Genomic DNA, 15,262 nt, shown 5'->3' on the forward strand with positions numbered 1-15,262 from the left:
GTTACCGTTTCAGACTTTTTCCTGATACTTCTGTGTGCCTGTGCTCTCACGGCTAAATGTTGACAACATCAGTGAGACTGCTTAGTTAGAGCTGTTTTTTCCACAGTCTCTGTTAGCAAACTTAGTGCTGGTGGTTTTGCTAAATAGAATTAGCTGTAGATTACCGTTCACAGCAAAAACACTGATTTCCACTGGTTTGATGTGTATCTGCTTCGATAGTGTTTGTGGTGTAATACAACGGCTGCGGTTGTTGTCAATTCACATTTTTAATGCGCACGTCAGCCTCCTCTGCGGGGAGGGCTTTGGAGGTAGGGCTGAGCGCCGCGGAGTGAGAGGGGGAGGGACCTGGAGGTTGTAATTAATTAATTTAATTAATTAATAATTAATTAATTAATAATTTTAGAGCAAAGTCCGCTTTCTCCTCCATCTTACCTACTGCAGCTTTAAAGTTGAAATCAGTCACATTTAGTGTATATGCATGACAATTGAATAGCCTTTAGGTAATGTCCTGCCTATTTCCTGAGTTGCCTCAATGAACTGTATTTTGTACTCAATGAACTGTATTAAGTACTCAATGAACTCCATTGAGTGTTTATTCTTGTCCTCTGTGTATATTTTTCATGGATTATATTTTAAAATCTATCTCTTTTCCTCTGTCTGTTGTGATACTGACCTTTCAGCTCTCTGAACCATGTTTTCTTTTTGCCCATGTACTTCCCCTAGAGGGAGGAATTAATTGTTGAAAATTACTTTTTGTTTGAGGATGCACCATTACCTAATGGAAAAACAGAAATGAAAGTTAGGGAAAGATAAAGAAACTGGTTAGTTTACAGAAACTGATACGTATCACTGCCTCCCTCCTTTTCTTTTCCTGAAGCTGACTCATAACCACATACCATTCTTGTTAGCCTGGTCACCAAGAACAATAAACTGACATTTAAGTGACCCTCTGGAGGAGAAGAGGGGAGAAGGAAGAAGAGGGCAATACAGGCTGATGGGACAGAAGGTCTGGCAGTGATAAGAGCTGAAGTGAGGGAGATAGGTGAATCTTGAGAGAGCAGGAGTAAAATTAGGTAATGTGAGAACTAAGGAGAAAAGAAAGGAAGGAAAGGGATGAACAAGGTGGGGGCACCTCCCTTTTTATACCCTCACATTCCCTCTTTTCTGACTTAAAAGAATCTCCTATTGAGAAGGAATTATTCCCCTCCGCTCAACCATACTGCTTTGTTACACAACTATTTTCAACCTACTAGCCCTCTTCCTCTGCAGCCCCTTTGTGGCCACACTTACTTTTTGCTTACAATGAGAACAGTCTTCTAAATGAGTTGTTAAAAGTCTTACTTAAATAGTGGTGCAATTTAAGCTAACAGATTGAGGGTATTGATTCAACTTTACATGAAAAGATTTCTACTCTCTTTCAAATTTGCACCAGCAAGGGTCCCAGCAAAGGTCCATAAATCCCAGAAACAAAAAACACATGTGGTGCACAAATAGTCTTTGTGAAGTGCACCTGAACTACCCTCTGTAATATTTTCTCCTTTACTGTGAGCCAAATAAAAGGGAGAGAGTAGAGTTGTGGCCCGTCCAGACTGAATTAGTAACGGCACAGGGCCAGGGGAGGATAGAAACATTAAGAGGTCAGCTAGCAGACAGCAGCAGTTGGGCTGTGAGCCTGGCTGAGCACGACCAGCAATGAGACATCTGTGTCTGTATCAACACTGTTTCAACCTGCTGGTTGGTTTGGTAGCTGACTAATCAATGGTTGGTTGCATGAATGAATCTGACTGCTTGACTGGCTGCCTGTCTGATAGAATTAAAAACTGATTAGATTCATGAATGACTCATTGATTGGACAAATGTTTGGCTGGGTAATCAACTGGCAAACAGCATCTGAATGGCTGATAAACTCTATATATTAAAATTCTTCGTTTTGGCAATTAGCTAAACAACTAAGAAATTTGACACAACTTACGCCTTTAAGTTTGTACTAACAAGCTTGATGAAACCATTTGTCTAGTTTTACATTGCCTTTTTAGAAGAAGATAAAGGGCTTGAGAATTTTTAAAAGCTGGATGGTAATACATACTAGCAACTAAAAACTGCTAAATTGAAAGCTTCAATGAAGCTTGATAACAGTGAAGGGCATAGCTTTTTTTTTTTAAGTAAACATCTTTGAAGACAGCTTACGATCTGTGACGTATAAATCTGTTTAGAATTTGTTATTGCTTGGCTGTTTTCTGGTAATTGTTATCTTTAAGTCTGGCTAATACATTAACAAGTTATCGTGTTTCTCTAGATGTCCTGAAGTTGACAGCATGTCTGAATAATAGCCTCGAGGCCTCAAATACTCTACTGGAGAACAGAAGGTGCGGCAATAACGGAGTTTTACCAAGGCTAATTAGGAATGACAGCTGACAGTTGCAACAGCCTTTTTTTTGTGAAAGCCCCTAAATTGATTGGTGTTTGGGGGTTCTTCAACAAAAAAAGTGTAGGATATGTATGATTGCACTCAGAAATGATGTCAGTACAGTTTGAATACTGATAAAGTGGTAAACACAAGGGAGCCATCGGTCTCAATTTAAACCTTTTAAATCAAGTTGTATTACCAGTGTTTTAAATTGCATATCAATACCTAGTGCTTATTAAAGGTACTTCTTTTCTTTGGGTTGCCAGATAGAAGGGTGAAGAAAAAGACAGAGAGAGACAAAATCAGAGTATACCATTTTGGCCATTACCATAATATCATTATATTTGCATTGCATGTTTGCAATATATGTTTTGCATTTTGGATGTTGTTGGATGTCTTGTGTTATTGATGTTGGAACTTGCGTATAATATAGCTTTACTGCCGTAGTATACAATCAAATTAAACATTTTAACACTTTTTTCCATTAAAGTAAGACTATATAGTGTAACACTGTTCAGTATTAGGTCACTGCTAACCTCACTGTTCCTTTTTATAGGCAGTCTATGTCTCTATAAGTTTGGCAGACTATCCCATTAATGCCAGCAGGGGTTGAAGCAGGATGGGGGTATTCATTAGGCATTCAGCAGGTTTCGGTTGGGTATTAAGGGTTGCCAGAAAGGTCAGTGTCTCTCAAGCTTTGTCCTTCAGCGACAATGAAAACAACATGCACACAATCATCCACGTACTTGAACACATACACAAATGTCTTGAGGATTTGCCAAACTCCCATTTTAAATTTACACAAGTCTCATAGTTTCCCTGGGCGACCAACCCCCAACCACTCCACTGCGCCTCCCCTTTACCCCCTTTTTTTTTTTTACCATCTTTGTTCAAAAGAGCCAATCGTGCGTTGGCTGGTAACCAGGCACCCTATTTATCAGTAACCAGCACCAACAATAACTGTAACCCGACACCTCCTCAGAGAGAAGGAGAGGGAGGAAAGTAGAGAGTTAGTATGAGAAGGAGAAAGAAAAGGAGAAAAAAAGAAAGGGAATGTCTGGATCTTTCTGACAAAGAATTTTATGTTCAACATATTTCTTTAATTGAATGCCATATATATTTTTTTGTATTTATTCTTTTCAAGTGGAATTGTTGCTTTTGTACATAGTGTCTGGATTTAAGGTATTTCATTCTTTTCGTTACACCAATAAAGTTTCTGCAATAGAATTGATTGAAGAATTGTGTGCAAACAAGGACGTGGATGATTGAGGGAAGAGAGCTGCTAGCAACACAGGCAGGGAGAGGTTCTAGTGTCCGTGTAATGGATACTTGGGTCCTATTAGGCCATTCATGGCTGAGTAGCTCTGAAGAGAGCAGTGCAGGCCGACCTGTTAGAGGCTTTTGATCAGTGTGTCCCCCCACCAAACAAACTATTTGTTGGCTGTTAGCCTTTCAAATGGGATCAATACTAAAGAGTTTATGAGAGTAGGAGCAGTGTGTGAATACGTGCATGTTTATGGGGTTGAAGTTTAATAATTTTTTTTTGTGTATTTCTACGTATCGCATGTGTTTATTCTGTTAGGGTTGCTGGAAATCTGAACATGTGTTTCTTTCTGAGGATATTGTACATGAAGTGTATGAGAGCATGAGCAATGACTGACTAAGCTCCACTACCATTAGCATGTGTGTGTCTTTGTGTGTGTGTGCACATTCCTGGTTATGGATCAGTAATTCCCTTCAACTAAACAGAGAATAGCCTGGTTGACTCATCACCTTTCTGTGATCTCTTGAATAAGGACATTCATAAGGAAAGATCTAACAGTACTAATACTAATCAGTCGAACCGGCACTTAAATTGCTCTCACTTACTATGTTGATACATTTGAAGACACCAACTATTCCACAAAAGCTATTACGGTCTATGTAGGTGTTGGTGTACATTTTAATTATAAGGAACAAAAGACGGCTTATCACTTTCATGAAGTTTCAAGAAGAATTTAGTTAACTTCTGAATTGATGTTTTGATTACATTTCAACTTCAGTAAAATCCTTTGGTTTGCTTTGTTTTCACAACACAAATGAACTTTTCTTGAAAGTGTACCTCCTTGTCAGGCTGTTTTGGTTCAGTTTGTATCAATATATGTATAGGTATCTACAAAAGTGGACAAACACCACAGCTCGCTGAATCAAACCAAACAAGTGATGTAAAAAACCCCATAGTTGTCTTCCTTTTATTTCCCAGCTTTGACAGGGTGTAATGAAGACAATGCTAGTTTTAACATGATGTCAGGGGCTGATGGATACAAGGTGATAAAATGTACATGTTTGCACATGTCTGTGCCTCAATTGTACTCTGCTGTTTTATCTAAGCACTGCTTTCATTTTCCCACCTACTGTGTCATGTGTTCCTTAGTCACTTCATGGGCTTTCTAAGTGTCTGGTAAACAATTCTTTCATCTTGCATTTCATGCATGTTCAATCTGTTTTCTTTTTTTCAATTTATCTTACTTATTCTCAATTTATGAGACTTGATTGAATGTCCTTTGAGGAAACAGAATTGAGATCTTACCACTACATGATTGAAGGATGCTGAATGATTAGTTAAGTGTGATGGTTAAATTATATTTAACCATGTCTACAATTCTCTCAGTTGTCACACCCAGACAGACAATCACTTCCTGGATCATTTCTTTCTTTCTTGTATCATCAGGTAAAAAGCCAGATGCCGCACAAGCTGTAACTTCTGAACCTATATTATGAGAAGCGGAGGGAATTAACTTGATTAGTCGACTCAGGATAGAGTCATTGGGAGGAAGAAAGTGGGCTTGCACTGCTAAAAGACTGAGTGCTTTGAGTTGAATAGCTAAATGGATTTAACAGTGTTTTAGAATAAATAATGAACGCAGTGCAGCAATAATAGAGAGTTGATAGGGCCTTTGACTGTCTGCTCATTTAGAGAGCTAATGGCACTTGATAGTTTCTCTAGGCCTGATGCTGTGCAACACAACTGGTGTTATGTTTGAAATGCTGTAATTGAGTTTCAGTCAGCCAGGCAAAGTATGCATCGCATGACACTTGCCTAATTTGGTAGACAGAGAATTTATTTTCATTGATTTACACAGGTTGGATGGCTTAATCCAGTTTCCCACAATGTTTCCCCCTCTCTTTCACTTCCCATCTGACCATTTCTGCGTTTCTCTGTCCTAAGGGCGTTTTCTCAAACTTGTTAACAACAGAATGTGATGTTCACTACTAGCTGCTGATTTTATCACCACAAACCTTGTCACAACAACAAGCCCGATGCCTTCTCTGCTTTCAATTTCACGTCCACATCTTCACTTCTCTGATCTCTCTCTAGTATCTCTAGTGAGGGATCTCTCTGATTATTAATGTTCTTTGGCAATAGTCTAGCACACTAAGAGCTAACAAGTATACTAACACCAGTCAACCCTACAGCGCTAAAACAAGCCAGGTGCTCATTTGGGCTCTTTTTGCATTGTCTGGCCTCTTCATCTGGGCTTGTTTAGCATTGTCTGGACAGGAACAGTGCTTCTATTCATTTCAACCATTTCTCCCAGGGATCCTAAATGGGACATAGATATTCTAGCCGGGTTGGTTCTTGGCCTGGCACTCGATGCCCCTGAGTGCTCTGCTTAAGTACAGCCACTAAGGGCACTTGTGGAGGACATGTGAAAATCCAATCTGCTTAAAGGTTAAGGCGGAGGACCAGTTGATACAGTGGTGCAGGCTTCTGAACTCCCATGTGTGCCAAGCCAAAGGTTTGACTCAGAATGTGTATGGTTTCTAACCCAAGTTGAGCTGGAGGTTTAAGTTTTTTTTTTACAGATGATCCTGCATTCTTTTGCTCTAGCCCATCCCTTTGGCATTTACACTAAGACACTGCACATGTGCTATTGAAATAAATAAGGGAGCTAAGAGCAGTATCCAAGGTGGAGTCAGGTCTTACAATGGGCTTGAGGTTAGACTTTTCTTTAATTGGCAATATGCGATCGAGTTTATTCAATTATGACACTGCCCACACTGTCCACTGTCACAAAATCGATATTAATTGGTCAAATGCAAAAAAGGGATTGCTGTTTTTATAATGTGAGATGCTCTAACACAATAGAGGGAGAAAGGATGGTTTTATTATTGGGTATTGTTATGTTAATGAAAAACATATTTACTTAAATCGTGGTTTTGAACTTTTTGTGACCCAAAGGATTCAGCACCTCCCACCTGTTTTCAAGGCTATTTCATTTGTCCAACCACTTGTCCTGGTTCAGTCAGCGTTTCTGCATGTAATCCCACCTGTTCTCTGGGATATTATCCTCCTGATGGACCACCTACCCACCAAACACCCACACCTCACCCACATTTCCTAATCTGTTCATACCAGTCACTCCTTGAGTGAAAGGAGTCTTTTGTTTGTCTGCTGTCACCTTTTCGTCTATGAAGGCTGTAAGAGAGAAAAGGGAAGAACCAATCCTGCTAGTATGGTAACCACAGTGAGAATAGGATGACAATTACAAAAAAGAAGAAGAGGAGTAAAGGGGAAACAGGAGGGGAGTTCCGTGGTTTGTTTAGCACCCCTGAAGATCTTGAGGTGTTGGGAGGGACATAAGACTGCAACAGCTGTGTATTTCTGTGTGTAGACTTGATGTCACACACACACACACACACACACACACACACACACACACACACACACACACACACACACACACACACACACACACACACTGCTTAACCTTAACCTGTCTCCCTCCAGTTCCTAATACTGTTGTCATTCAACCATCTTACACACACTGCATATAAAATATCATATGCAGCAACATTTCCCTCCCCTTTCTGAGGTTTTTCAGCCCTGTCTAACTTCCAAACAGTCTGCATGTCCATCAAGTTTATCCCCATATGTCATTGAGAGTTCAAAGCTTAGCCCCCCTGTCCTCAATACTTTCATACCTGAGAAAAAATATGGCCAACAACTCGTGGAAGGAGATGAGAGCCTTTTGCTGAGTGCTTCCAGATATGATCCAGCACACACACACACACACACACACACACACACACACACACACACACACACACACACACACACACACACACACACACACACCAAACACATGCATCAGCAGATGAGTACCAGCAGACAGAAGCCCCCCAGTGTTGAGTGTAAGCTGACAGGGGTTGTTCAGTACAATTGTCACTCTGTCAATTCTTGTGCAAAGCTGTGCTGAAGGTGATACTAAAGTGTTCTTCGTTGTGATTGTACTTGTACAACAAACTAAAGTTCGGGCTTTGTTATTTCTCCAGAATTGATTTGCCCATAAATTTCTCTTTTTCTCCAGTTGTTATCTGAGAAGCTGCCTCTGGCATTCCTGTGGTTAATTATCTACCCTTGGTTAGCCTTTATTTACATTAAATCACCAAAGCGTCATGGCTAAACAAGCTAATTTTTAAAACTGACTTTATGATTGGCTTTTTACACTTTTATACTATGTACCCTACAACATACAATACTTATTTTCACATTGCCGTGGCAGTTTTCCTCTGGACTAAGTGGTAACCAATAAGCTATAGCATTGGCGTGAAACTGCTATTGTTCATATAACCTCAGGGACCTTTTGGAACAATTGTTCCTCCCTTTTCCACTTTCATTAGTCTCTTTTTTCTGTTCATCTTTTATTTCTGTAGGGCTGACTTTTGTCAGTCAGAGTTAACTGCAGCCTGCTGATATGCGATCTGCTGTAGGTGCTAGTCACCTTGAATGAAAAAAAGACAAAGGAAGATGAGACTTGACATCTTGTTGGACTCTGAACTGAACAGTAGGAGTAACTCATGGGGGAAATACTTGAATGTTTAAATGGAGTATATAGGCAGAAAAGGCAAAAAGATGAGAAAGAAAGATTTTTACTGAACTCAGCACTCAAAAGGTTGAGAGTTATTGTTCCAGCACTTGGATTTTTTAACGGATATTGGAAACAGAGAAAGGTAACAAGAGAAGGAGGAATGTTGCCAGGTTGTACAGTTCAAAGAGAGTGTGTGTTTGCTCACCTCCAAAGCCAAGTTTGAAGTAATCTGTCTTTCCTGATTGGCCAGGATGTGTCCAATAAGATGTAGTTGACATTGAGAGTCCTCAAAGTGTTTGGCTGGAAGTCACTCACGTTACAGGTGTTGTATTGATTCAATGTTTGAGACCTTTCTTAACATAAAGAGAGAGAAATGAAAGGGAAAGGAAGAGAATTGTATGCTGTCAAATGAGAAATTATAGTATTTTTCAATATTTAACCACAATGTAAAATTAACTTGAATAAAATATATCTAGGATCCAAATACTATATGATATATGGTTTCTTTTCCAATTCCTCTCTATTGAAATATGCTTTCTCTGTTGGAAAACTAGATAAATGTCATTAACACATTTTATTTTTGCTGATACCTAGTAATATAGTGTATTTAGTAATGACATGAACTGATGGGTTTTTTTTGAGAATCTTAAATATATTACTGCTCTTATATGTGAATACAGGTGGTTATGTTTTAACAGAGAACAATGGAACACCATCATTCTGTTACCTCATAAATCTATCAACTGACCAACACCAGTTTTCTCTAGCAAAGTTAAATCAATCAATCAATCAATAAAAAGGTTTTTGCTTCTTCCCCGGAATTCAAATGTAGCTGACAAAGTGTGCAGTAAAAAGTGTTGCGGGGCGAAAATGGCAGAGAACATTTTAAAATGGCTTTTCAGGCATCCCTCCTTTATACTGGTGGGCCTCTCTTGAGCTTGTAATGTTTTCAGCTCTCAATTACTGTTCTCTTTAATAATGATTTGTAAAAAAATAAAATAAATAAATAAAAAGAATGGAGGAAAATGTATCAACCCATTAGCAAGGGCTAATAAAGAAAGGGATGGTCCAGATTTGGTAGTTTTAAAAAAAATAACAAAAAACTATTTTCTGTTGAGCCCTTTAACAGCATAAAAAATAAAAAACTGACATTTAATGATGGGCTGCTCAAACATCAATCTGAATGGAATAAAAGCAGCAGGCTAATATCAGAGAAGAATGTGTAGCCTCAATTTTTTACCTTCCAATGGGTTTCTGGGGGGTTGAAATGTGTCACTTTGATGGGCTTGTCACCTCTCTGAAACCTTTCAAGGCTACAAATGTGTTGTTTGTTTTCTGGTATTTTACTGACCGTCCCTCTCACGGAGTAGTTGGGCAGAGATGCTGCCACCCAAGTAGTAGTCAATCTGCAAGCCTTGCATTGCAAAGCAGCATTGCATTTTTTGATATGTTGTATTGTCAATAATGTTATTTGTTTTAAGATTTGTTTTAAGATTCTCCCTTAAACACCCAATATGATTGTTCTTGTTTTAGAAGAAATTATGATTAAATAATTATCTTACTTAAACTGTGAAGTGTAATAACTACTAAATCTCGTTGTCTTTATTGGTTTTAATACTTCCATTTATGTGTGGTTTCTTGGGAGCTGAGTGTAGTTGTCACTCAAAATGACAGCTGGGCAGAACATGTTTCAACAATTTAGGTTGATTACGAGAAACACAAACCAGCAACAATGACCTGTGTGTGTGTGTGTGGGTGTGTGTTTTACAAGGTCTGAAGGGTAAACATATGGTTGATATACAGATTTATTAGTTTTGTGTATGTCTGCATGGGTGTGTGGTCATTTGTCCCAAAACACAAACACAAGTGGTGCAGCCTGTTTCACAGGTCATTAACAGCTCTTATCACCTCTCCAGCCTTCACCACCAACATTGCATGACTCTTAATGTGTGGCTTATTGATATTCTCATTTTGTTTTTGTAAATAATTAAACTCACTAAAATCAAACAACTGAATGAACTGACAGTAAATAATGTGTTAAGTACACCAGACTTTAAGGCTGTAAAAGTGCAATAAAAAAATTATAATGCTATAAACACATTGCTGATCTTTATCAGGGCTGTTCAGCGAGCGTTAAATGCCTGTAAATGTGTTAAATCAACGATGCTGAGTTATGCCCTCTGATACAGATAAAGGAATGGGTACATTTAATAAGCAGTTCATCCATGTTCATCCATCCATCCTCTGTATTAACTTAGATGGTCAACTACTTAAATACTCTCTGTACTAATAAGTCCTGTTAAACCGGTGTCTGTGCATGTCTGTTACTTGTTGCTTGTGTCTGTGTGTGTGTGTGTGTGTGTGTGTGTGTGTGTGTGTGTGTGTGTGTGTGCGATGGCATACTTACACACACAGAATGTTGTTTTTTTTCCCGTGGCGTCTTCCTGTGACACACCCTTTCCATGGTTCAGCCCATCCTCTGCATGTGTGTTTGTGTGATCCCATGGTAGCAGCTGTTGGGCTCTATAAAAGGTGCGAGTTGTGATGCCTCCAGTAGACAAAAACAACTACCTTGTAAAAGTGTGTGAAATAATTTGATATGTTTTACTAGTGAAATTGTAATTGATGCTAAGTGACTGCATGGGCAATATAATATCAATCCGATTTTCTTACCTCTGTGGTTGTTTTTTTCTGCCTCATAAATGCTGCTTCACATCTACATTACCCCATGATCTTTTATGTAACAGTTCGTTTTTTGGTTGTAGCACTGGTTGCTCTCCTTGATTTTTCACAGCAGTATTTCCCTCACAAGCCTTTTCAGATCTGAGAAGCTAAGAGAGAGCGGACTGTTTTCGAGTGTTAATTTACTATACCGATATTATACTCATTCAAAAAAAAAAAGCTTAGCTTGATGAAGTCACATCTCAGTCATCGTGTTGAAGCCATACAGTGAGCATTGCTTTCAGTATGGATGTTTGTGTGTGAAATAATAAGGAATAATTTAACTGAAAGGGTGATTGAGTGTGTGTGCTACACTAGACTGTTTTGTTTAGTTAGGCCCAGTTGTGACAGATGTGTTATGATCTACTTAGTTATAGTCATTAGATGTGTACAACTGGTGTAGCTTTTTCTGTTGCATTGGGCATCCATGCAGGATGTGTGTATGGATCTCTGGGGTTGAGTGAACCAACAGTGTTTTCCCAGAGACACAGGGAGAGACAGGTGTGGAGCGCTGCAGAGAAACAAACACACAGTAGCCAACAGAAAGTATATCTGTTTACACTGTGTTCAATGAGAACCTCCATTCCAGATCATTACAGCAGACTTACACACCGCAGCTGCTGCTTAATGTCACAGTCCTGCAGAGTGACTTGTTAATGTGTGTAAGCATTTGTATGTGTGCTGTTTGACACTCTGTTACCACCCCTGAATCATGATTTATGTCCTTTACATCAGTAAATCAGGAGTAGATTGGCTGCACTTAACTAGCTGGACTTTATGTTGCTTCACAATATAATTAAACCCGGAATAGTTGGAGTTGGAGTAATAGTCACCCGGCTAGGACTGACTCTATGTTGAGAGGAGAGTTTAAGGTCCTGAGAAGTGACCTCATCTACATCTGAAAGTGACAGCCGCCCCCAAAACAGACAGACACACACATACACACACACTTTTGGAACACATGTTACACGCTTATGTGCTCAGTATGGTGCAGTAAAGCTGTGCAATCCGACCCATCTCCATGCCCTGCTTCAACACTATTATGCCCCTGCGAATTTCATCTGGTCTCACCACCTGTTGTCAGCTGTATTTCACCCAGTCCGTGCCCTCTACAGCCTATAGCCATCTGTTTTCTTCTATAGGCACCAGAGCTTACAGTTGTGCCAGAAGTAGGTATCAGACCAGACTCAACTCTCCCTGGGGACAGAAATCCTAGACTTATTCAATTACTGCTAGCTGGGGCTTGAATCACATTGAATCAACTCTGACAGGCAAACACTTAATTCAATCTTGTAATAGAAGTGTTAGTGAAGTGAAGTAAACAAGTCAAGCTGTTAAGATGCAGTCTAGAGAGGGTAGAAGAAATAGAATTGGGTCCAGATAGTGAGCGTATAGCCAGTACTGTGTAGTAACGTCAATCTAAGATGTTACCTCTAACAAAAAACATTTCCTTGATCATCAACTGGCAATGATGCATATATTTTGCCTAAGGAATGTAACTTAATGCCTTAATTATTTTAGGGATGATTAAAAAGCACATAATAAGCATGTTATCAAAGCCATACAAGTAATATTTAACCCCTTTGGAGGGTTTTCATTTTCATAGATGTCAACTGTAAATAAAAAATATCTTCAACAGCCAGAGCTTTCAACTAACAATTTGAGCTAACACTATCTAGCTTGCAACAGCCAATAGAATCTACCTGCATCAAAACATAAGACCGGTTTTGCACATTTATTGATTGAAAAATTACCACAAACTATGAGTGGTAAATCTGACTTGTTATTACCTCGTTACTTACATTAAGATGCAGTAGTTATTTCATTTTTGAAAGTAATTTTAAAATATTGTTTTTTATATATAAATTGCAGTATAGATGCGTTTTTTTCCTGAAACAATATTTTAGCCATGCTAAGACACTTGGAATATCCATTGAAGAATGAATAGGACAATTGCAGATATTTCATTAAAAGAAAATATTTTCTACATTTAATAGATAATTAGAGGGAATGACAGAGAAGACAGATTACATGAGTTGATTAGACAGATGCAGTATTTCAGAGACATAAGGAGGGAGCAGTTTGGTGTTCAATCCAGGGGTCATCTCAGTTTGTCAGAACATAGGTGAGAGAAATACCGTTTATACACTGTATTACAGGAAATAAATAATTACCTTTGTATTGTAATACAGGTCAATAATACGTTTCTTTTTACAAGAGGGAATGTCTTTTATTTTGAAAGATATTTTAGAACTTTTTTTGCAACTTCGGTGCCTCTGTGTAAACCATGGAAATACCTTTGGTTGATATGTTTGTGTGTTAATGATGATTTTTTATTTTCATTTAAAAAAAAATTGAAATGTCTTTTTTTTTCTCAACCTGTTTTTGTTACCTTATATGGCCCTATGGAACCACCAGTGTGTAAAAGTGTTTAACAGTCCAATATGGGCTTTCTTTTTCTTCCAGATGGCGTCCACCGTGTTGTGGCTCTCTGCACACTGCGTGTCACCATCATTACTGATGACATGTTGACCAACAGCATCACTGTGCGCCTGGAGAACATGTCCCAGGAGCGCTTCCTGTCTCCCCTGCTCAGTCTCTTTCTCGAGGGTGTGGCGGCTGTACTCTCCACCACACGAGAAGCAGTATTCGTGTTCAACATCCAAAATGACACCGATGTGCAAGGTTCCATTCTCAATGTAACCTTTTCGGCTTTGCAGCCTGAAGGTGTGCAGGGTAAAGGGGCGTTCTTCCCTTCAGAAGAGCTACAGGAGCAGATCTACCTCAACAGGACTTTGCTCAGGCTTATATCTTCTCAGGAGGTAACATACATGTGTATACAGACATGCAAAGGCTGTAACACACATTAACACAAGTGCAAAATAATGAAATTCTTTCACAATTTTAATTCTTCTCTCCAGGTATTGCCATTTGATGACAACATCTGCCTGCGGGAGCCCTGTGAGAACTACATGAAGTGTGTGTCTGTGCTGAAGTTTGACAGCTCCCCTCCCTTCATAGCCTCAGACACGGTTATGTTTCGGCCTATCCACCCCATCAATGGGCTGCGCTGCCGCTGTCCACTCGGTTTTACAGGGGACTACTGCGAGACTGAGATTGATCTTTGCTACTCAGGACCCTGCAAGAACAACGGGAGATGCCGCAGCAGAGAGGGAGGGTACACCTGTGAGTGCCAGGAAGACTTCACGGGTGAGTTTTCTACATGGAAAAATTTAATTAAAATTGCGTTGTTGAATCAATATAAATGCATATTTCTCTTACAAAAAAGTATTTACCATACCTCTTTTTTTGCATTTGTACTTAATACAAATAAACAACATGTGAAACAAGACTCAAGTTGTTAAAGCAACTAAGAAGATATTGTTCTCTAACAAAAAGTCTGTCCAAGGGCTCATATTGTACCTGACAAAAGCTTTAATGACTTGTACAAAACTGCTAAACCGCACCGACAGGTTGTAAAAGCTCTCACCACCCATTGTTGTAGCTTGAGGTCGACCCTAGTTCAGGAAGGGAAAACATGCGTTGTCATACTGTAGGTATAGCCACCTGCATACACACACACACACACACACACACACACACACACACACACACACATACAGTAGATTTATTGCTGTATAAAGATGTGTGGAATGCTGAATATACTAGTGGTCACACCAGATATACTGTATATCAGATGTCACTTAACCCACTCACCAAAACCACATTGGCTTAAACAATGTTTTTGCTTTAAAACCTTATCTAAATATTTTGAAATTTGAGTATTTGTGAAGGTAATATAGCACAAAGGGTCAGCTTTTACCCTCTACTATTATATTTACTGAAAATGCGACCCTGTATAATCCACATTGTTTCTGTGCTAATCGAAAGGAATAGTACCCATGCTTATGGCTCAGTGCCTCCTTTATCATTGTCACAGAGAAAAGACATTGGCAAAAACATTTGGGGGATCAGTAGAAACCATAACAATATGAGAGCAAAAGTGCGGCCACAATTGAATCCTAAAACTTCATGTTGCTGGAATCAATATTTTTGTCTTTACAAAAAATATGTAATTTTAAATAGATTGCATGCAATGAAAACTCCTTCACACCTCATCAGAATGTGTTGGCTGACAGCTCATCTTGTTGCACTACCTCTAAGTATCTATGTTAAACTATGGAATTAACTCATGTTATATAGTTAACAATGGAAAATTGGCACTACAAATGTTTTATGATGATTGAAATGCATTTAACACCTTGTTAGACCTTAAAGTTGA

At 39.0% G+C, this 15,262-nt stretch overlaps 1 protein-coding gene across 1 annotated transcript in view; it reads left to right on the plus strand.

Moving 5' to 3' along the window:
* LOC138599825 (cadherin EGF LAG seven-pass G-type receptor 1-like) overlaps window positions 1–15,262 on the plus strand; it is a 63,378-nt gene that overhangs the window by 19,281 nt on the left and 28,835 nt on the right. Inside the window, exons 2-3 of the mRNA XM_069671581.1 lie at window positions 13,447–13,802; window positions 13,902–14,190. Of these exons, the coding sequence (XP_069527682.1) occupies window positions 13,447–13,802; window positions 13,902–14,190 (645 nt within the window). The remainder of the gene's footprint in view (window positions 1–13,446; window positions 13,803–13,901; window positions 14,191–15,262) is intronic.

Source organism: Semicossyphus pulcher, unplaced genomic scaffold, assembly GCF_022749685.1.
Source record: "Semicossyphus pulcher isolate SPU_LCO1_2020_fin unplaced genomic scaffold, fSemPul1.0.p SCAF_20, whole genome shotgun sequence".
Lineage (NCBI taxonomy): Eukaryota > Metazoa > Chordata > Actinopteri > Labriformes > Labridae > Semicossyphus > Semicossyphus pulcher.